The sequence below is a fragment of the Sturnira hondurensis genome, unplaced genomic scaffold (genome assembly GCF_014824575.4).
Source record: "Sturnira hondurensis isolate 20B ecotype Veracruz unplaced genomic scaffold, ASM1482457v3 Scaffold0001020, whole genome shotgun sequence".
NCBI classification, from domain to species: Eukaryota; Metazoa; Chordata; class Mammalia; order Chiroptera; family Phyllostomidae; genus Sturnira; species Sturnira hondurensis.
Genome location: NW_028073651.1, coordinates 1,466,473 through 1,472,255, shown reverse-complemented (window position 1 = coordinate 1,472,255; position 5,783 = coordinate 1,466,473). Strand labels below are relative to the sequence as shown.

General features: G+C 62.3%; 1 protein-coding gene across 1 annotated transcript; it reads left to right on the top strand.

Moving 5' to 3' along the window:
* The first annotated feature begins 2,286 nt into the window (after nucleotides 1-2,286).
* PNMA8B (PNMA family member 8B) lies at nucleotides 2,287-5,041 on the top strand. Its single transcript, XM_037059078.1, has one exon. It carries the CDS (start codon nucleotides 2,645-2,647, stop codon nucleotides 4,487-4,489), a length of 1,845 nt encoding a protein of 614 aa, XP_036914973.1. The 5' UTR covers nucleotides 2,287-2,644; the 3' UTR covers nucleotides 4,490-5,041.
* Nucleotides 5,042-5,783: the final 742 nt, after the last annotated feature.

The following is a 5,783-nucleotide window of genomic DNA, read 5'->3' as shown; positions in this document are numbered from 1 at the left end:
TAACATGCAGCCCACTGTGTCACACTGTCCTGTCCGCGGGTGAGAATGAAACCTTAGTCCCAGTAACACTCAGGGAAGGGCATTGCTCCAACACCCGCACGCGCCACCCCCCGAGTCCCCAGCATCTCAGGGTAAAGTGGGGACACTTAGGCAGGGAGGGACAAGTTACTTGCCTGGTTAGTGGCTGCTGGTGAGACCAGAAGGCTGTTCTGAAGGCCCTCTGCTCTGAAGGCCTTCTGCTCTGAACCAATTTTTGTAAAGAGCGCCTCTTCCATTCCCCAAGTGGTTACATGGAGTCCCCGTGTGACCCAGCATTCCCCTCCCAGGTATTTCCCACGAGAAATGAAAACACCCATCCACACAGACACTTGGACATGAGTGTTGACCGCAGCTTTGCCCACAACCGCCAAGAGGTGGAAGCCACCTAAAAGTCCACCCTCTGCTGACTGGGCAACGCAAGTGCCCTGTATTCACACAATGGAATATTATTTGGCCATACGAAGGAATGAAGCCGTGACCCATGCCACCACATGACTGAGCCTCAAAACCATGATGCCAAGTGAAAGAAAGCAGACACAAACTTAGCTCGCAGCGTGGCTCCCGCCTACAGGAGACCTCCAGAACAGGCGAACAAGGAGTGATTGTCAGAAGCTGGGGGGAGAGTTGGAGAGCCACCCGATGGCTAAGGAGTGTGTTTTTTTTGAGCGATGAGAATGCTCTAACATTGATTGTGACTATCGTTGCACAACTCTGGGAACACACTAACGCGACCGAGGTGCACGCTTAGGGTGGATGAATTATGCAGTGTGTGAGTCTTTTCCCAGCACCTCGCCCGTGTTCATCCTCCCCAGAAAAATACCAGCTTCTTTCCCCCCTCCCCGTCGTTATTGGCTTTTCCAGTCTTGCTGGGTTATAAATAACGCAATGATAAATACAGTAATGCTGAATAAGTCTGCACTCCCCCCCCCCCAGCAATGAATTCCTTAGGATAATTTCCCAGTGGTCGCGTGCGGCCGCCAAGCCTTCAACTGAGGCAGCTCCAAAGAGACCCATTATGAAACCAGAATGTTCAACATATCATTAATCATCGTTCGATACCGATGACAAGCACAAATGATCACGATTTGTCTCTTTGGTGATAAATGACGTCTATTCTTAAATGTTATTTCACCTGATTGTTTACAGACAGCGGCCGGAGCAAATGTAACATTGCGCCTGCGTCTGGCGTTTGGGGTCCGTGTCACATTTCTGGGGGGCGACGTTGCTCTAGAGAGAAGGTAACATCCGCTTGGGGATCAAGAGGGCGACAGGAGAAGAGAAAAGCAGGGAGAATGGGAACAGCGCGGGGAGGGAGCTGGTAGAAGGGTAAGCAGACGTCTACTTTGCCCGTTGGCCCGGTTGCCATGGCAACCTTGCAATAATCTCTTCCTACATTGCCACCAAAAAAAAAAAAGGCTCGAAGTGTTTGCTTATCTATCTACCTTTCTATCTATTTAACAAATGCTTACATAATGGTAAGTTCTCAATAAATAATTCCCCTCAGCTACGGGCCAGCCTCCCTTCCAAGTGCTTTCCCCCACCAGCCCCTCCAACCCCCAAAGAGCCCTGTGCAGCAGGGTCAGCGGTCAGGGCCGTTTTCACAGAGAACACCGAGCTTTCAAGAAGCTCGGGAACTTTCTCAGCGCCTGAGCAGGGGGCTGCCGGAGACACAGAAGCCCCGCAGTGGGGCGGCGGTGCCCGATTTCCGTGGGGTGGGAGCGCGGAGGCCGGGGGAGCAGAGGCGTGCGCATCCCCGCGTCCCGGCCGGCCGGCCCCGGCCTGGGACACGCTTTCCTGTGCAATGCGTGTCTGACGCCCCTGAGGACCGTGCACCGACACACACCGCATACCCAACCAGGTTAACTGCACGGGCATCGAGTGGCGCCTGCACCTCACGGGCAGGCCCGGGGGACCCCTCCCGAAGCCTGTTTCCACTGAGTGACGCCCGTGAACTTTGAACCCGAACTTTGAACCCCGAGGCACCGTGCGAGGCCAGGGCCCCGGGGCTCAGGTCTCTACAACCTCCGCCCCCTGAGGATTCGTCCTGCAGGGGGCTCCTCGCTGAAGGCGGTGCCGCCAACGTCCGCATCCTCCACTAGCTGGACCCTTTAAGAGGGGGTCCCCAGAACCCAGCTGCGGCCAGCCGCGTTGCTATGGAGACCCGGCCCGGCTCCCGGAGGGGGCCAGCCCGTGTGCGCAGGCGCAAGACCGAGCAGCCGCGACGCAGCGGAACTGCCGAGACTGGAGCGCAGGGTGCGCGCCTGGACGCGGCGGGAGCCGGCCCCTGGCGGCTGCCCTCTCTGCGCAGCTCCCGGTGCCACAGCGCCACCCTCCCCTGCACCTGCCCGGGCGCTGCGTCACTCAGGCCTGGGACAGAAGGGCGGAGCGGCGGGGCCGGCTGCATCCCCGGGGCCTGACGCGTAAGCCCCCTGCGAATTGTCCGACAGCTCTGGGGAGGGGACCTGGAGAAAGGCCGCTGCGTCAGCCGGCGCCCCAAGCCCGAACCCGCAGCTCGGCCGCATTCACCTGAACCTGAACTCCAAGCCCTGCGGCGCTGCTCCTGGGTGGGATTTGCACTGCGCGATCGGTGCCAGCGAGCGGCACCATGGCCTTGAGCCTTTTGCAGGACTGGTGCAGCAGGCTGGACGTGGACGTGCACAGGGCCCTGCTGGTCACGGGCATCCCCGAGGGCCTGGAGCAAGCGGCCATTGAAGCCGCGCTGCAGCCAGCCTTCCTGCCCCTGGGCACGTTCAGGCTTCGGAACACGAGGGCCATGAGGGACGAGAAGGCCAAGGCCGCCCTGGTGGAGTTCGCGGAGGACATCGATCACTCCGCCATCCCCAGGGAGATCCCCGGCAGCGAAGGCTTCTGGAGGGTTCTGTGTAAGGACCGCGCGGAGGACACGAGAGTCCTGAGGCAGATGAAACGCTTGCTGCTGGACGAGAGGGCCCCTGAGGACACGCCCACCCCTCCCACCTCGGAGACCGAGGCCCAGGGGTCCGAGCAGGCCGGCCCCGCTCCTGGTGCAGCCGGCAGGCCCAGGAGGGGCCGTCGGAGTCGCAGAAGCAGAGCCAGAGGCAACAACAGGCTGACCCAGAAGGGCAAGAAGAGAGGCCGAGGAGGGCGGCCATTCGCCTCCGCCAGGCGCGGGTCCGAGGACTCCTCCTCGGACAGCCTGGGCGTCGTGATCGAGGAGATAGACGAGGCGGACCTGCGCGGGGTGGAGGACCAGAGGGCGCTGTACACCACGCTGCAGACCGCTGCCAAGGAGCTGGTGAAGAAGTGGGCCCTCCTGGGCGACGCCGAGGGCGGAGAGGGCCCCCGCGAGTTCCTGGCTCTGGTGACGGTGACGGACAAAGCCAAGAAGGAGGAGATGGACAAAGAGACCCCGGAGGCTGAGTCCATCAGCCTGAACATCGAAGACCTGAGCGGGGTCCCCGACTTAGTGGCCTTACTTGCCGTGCGAGACACTTCCGACGAGGACCCCGTGGACAGCGACGCCTCTGCCAGCGATTGGCAGGAGAGGGAGGACCAGGAACAAGAAGGGGACAGCCCCGAGTTTGTGGCCATCGTGGCGTACACGGACCCCTCGGACCCCTCCGCCCGGGAGGAGATGTTGAAAATCGCTTCCGTGATCGAGTCGCTGGGCTGGAGCGACAAGAAAGACCAAAAAGATGCGCTCCCCGAGGTCCTGGCTGTCATGGCCAAGGACACTTCCGGAACACGCGTGATGGTAGAGGAGGCGGGACGCCAGGTGGACGCCATGGTCCTCAGGAAGGCCAAGGACGACGGCAACCTTCTGGAATGCATTTCTGCCTTGGCTGAGCCGGAGACCCTCCCCAAGGGGAAGAAGGCTCCCGCGGGCCTTCTGGGAGGCTGGGGCGAGGAGGGGGAAGACGAGGTGGGCCTCCTGGAGCTGGTGGCGCTCCTGGCTGCCCAGGACATGGCGGACGTGATGAAGGAGGAAAAGGAAGAGGCCTGGGCAGGTGGGAAGTGCAAATACCACAAGGGCGGCCTGGGGGAGGTCCTGGCGCTCCTGGCGGCGCGGAAGGACAGGGAGTCGGAGGAGCAGTCGGAGGGAGCTTCGGACGGGGGCTCCGAGGAGGCGTCCGAGGACACGGACAGCGAGGAATCCGGGCCTGAGGACCGCGCGTCCCGGAAGCCCCGGGCCAAGCGAGCCCGTACGGCTTCCAAGGTCCTGGGTCAGGCGGGCGCCCCCTCCGGGTCCCGCAAAACCCGACGGGGAGGCCGAGGCCGGGGCGGGCGGGCCATCACTCCCGAGAAGAAAGCTAAGGATGAGGCGGCGGGCGACAAGAAGAAGAAGGGGCGCGCGGGCGCCGGAGCGCGCGCCAAGGCCGGCGAGGCCAGGGGGCAGCCACCTACCGGCTCCAAGTCCGCCCGCGGGAAGAAGGCTCGTAGGGGAGGGAGGCCGCCCCCCAAGTGCCACTAGTGGCTCCTAGAGACAGCGAGGCTGTGGCGGTCGATGTGGCCCCCGCCCCCCGCGCTCCCTCCGCCCTCCCCGCAGCAGAGGCCCGTCTGCCGCTTAACCGTGCGCTCTGTGCTCCGCGGTGCGCCAGGCGCGCACTGTGTTCTCATCCTTGCCTTCCAGTCCCTCCTTTGCAGGTGGCTCGAGTGATCCTGATGGAAGAAACAGAGAAACGGCAACTCCTGGAGGCAGCTACCCCAAGTGATGGGACCGTGTCTCAAAGGGCACCGACCGGGGGTGGCTTTGGGTGGCCCCCAGGTAGTGGAGGCAGGGGGTGAGTGCGTCCCTGGACGCGAGCAGCTGGCGAGGCCAGCGGTGCCAGTGGGTTCTTCTGGCTTTTTGTGGGACCCCCAAGGTTCCAGACCCATGCTTCTGGCCAGTGTCTGTTGGCCCCCACCAATCGGATGGGGCTGGGGGTCTGTGATAGAGGCTTGGCCGCTAGCCTGCCAGTGCGTGTCAGGGCGAAGGGGAGCTCCCGGCCTGGGGGCGGAAGTGATTCCAGAAAGATGAGCCAGAGAGGGAGGGCCGGTTTCTCTGGGAGGGGAGAGAAGAAGTGGGGGGAGCTTGGGGACCCTTTACCAGGAGCTGGGGAGGAGGAAGAGGGCCAGGAGGGGGAGGAGGAGGAAGACAGGGAAGGTGCACTAGGCCTGCCCACCTCTGGAGCAGCTGCTACAGATGAACTAGCTCCTCAAGGCCAAGGCCACCTGCTGGAGTCCATAGGCTGAATCTGTCACTCAGATTGCACAGTGATTTCCAAAAATCCCAATTATTTGCCAACATTTTCAGTCGGAGCAACCCACATCCAGGTCACTGGCCTCTCTGCAGTTCCCAGCAGCTCCCCTCATCCAGGCATGCGGCTCTCCCCTCCCTCCCGCCAGCTGCCGCCCCCTCCCGCCCCTTTCCTTGGTCTGCTCAGTCCCTTAGTGCCGGCTTCGCAGCCCCTAAAATGATAGGGTCTCCCAGTTCACTGTCTGAGTGAGTTAAATGCCAGAGGGGACCCTGAGGGTTCACCTGAGGGGTGGAGGCTGGTCCCACCAGCGTAGGAGCTCACCAGGGTCTGGAGTTTAGAGGGGAGGAAATGTGTCCTCAAGAGGGAGCTGCAGTCAGCCTTCCAGGTGCCGCCCCCCACCTACCCAGGCAGGCGCAGTCAGGGTCAGCACCTGCTGCCCTGCCCCAAGTGCCAGTGCTCTCGTGTGGTGTCACGTCCCTCTGGTGACCTCTGCTTCGGCCCTCTCTGCCCCCCTCAGTGTTTCCCCTC

What these genes read in the sequence shown, in the direction of transcription:
- PNMA8B (XM_037059078.1), top strand. Translation starts at nt 2,645, where the DNA reads ATGGCCTTGAGCCTTTTGCAGGACTGGTGCAGCAGGCTGGACGTGGAC.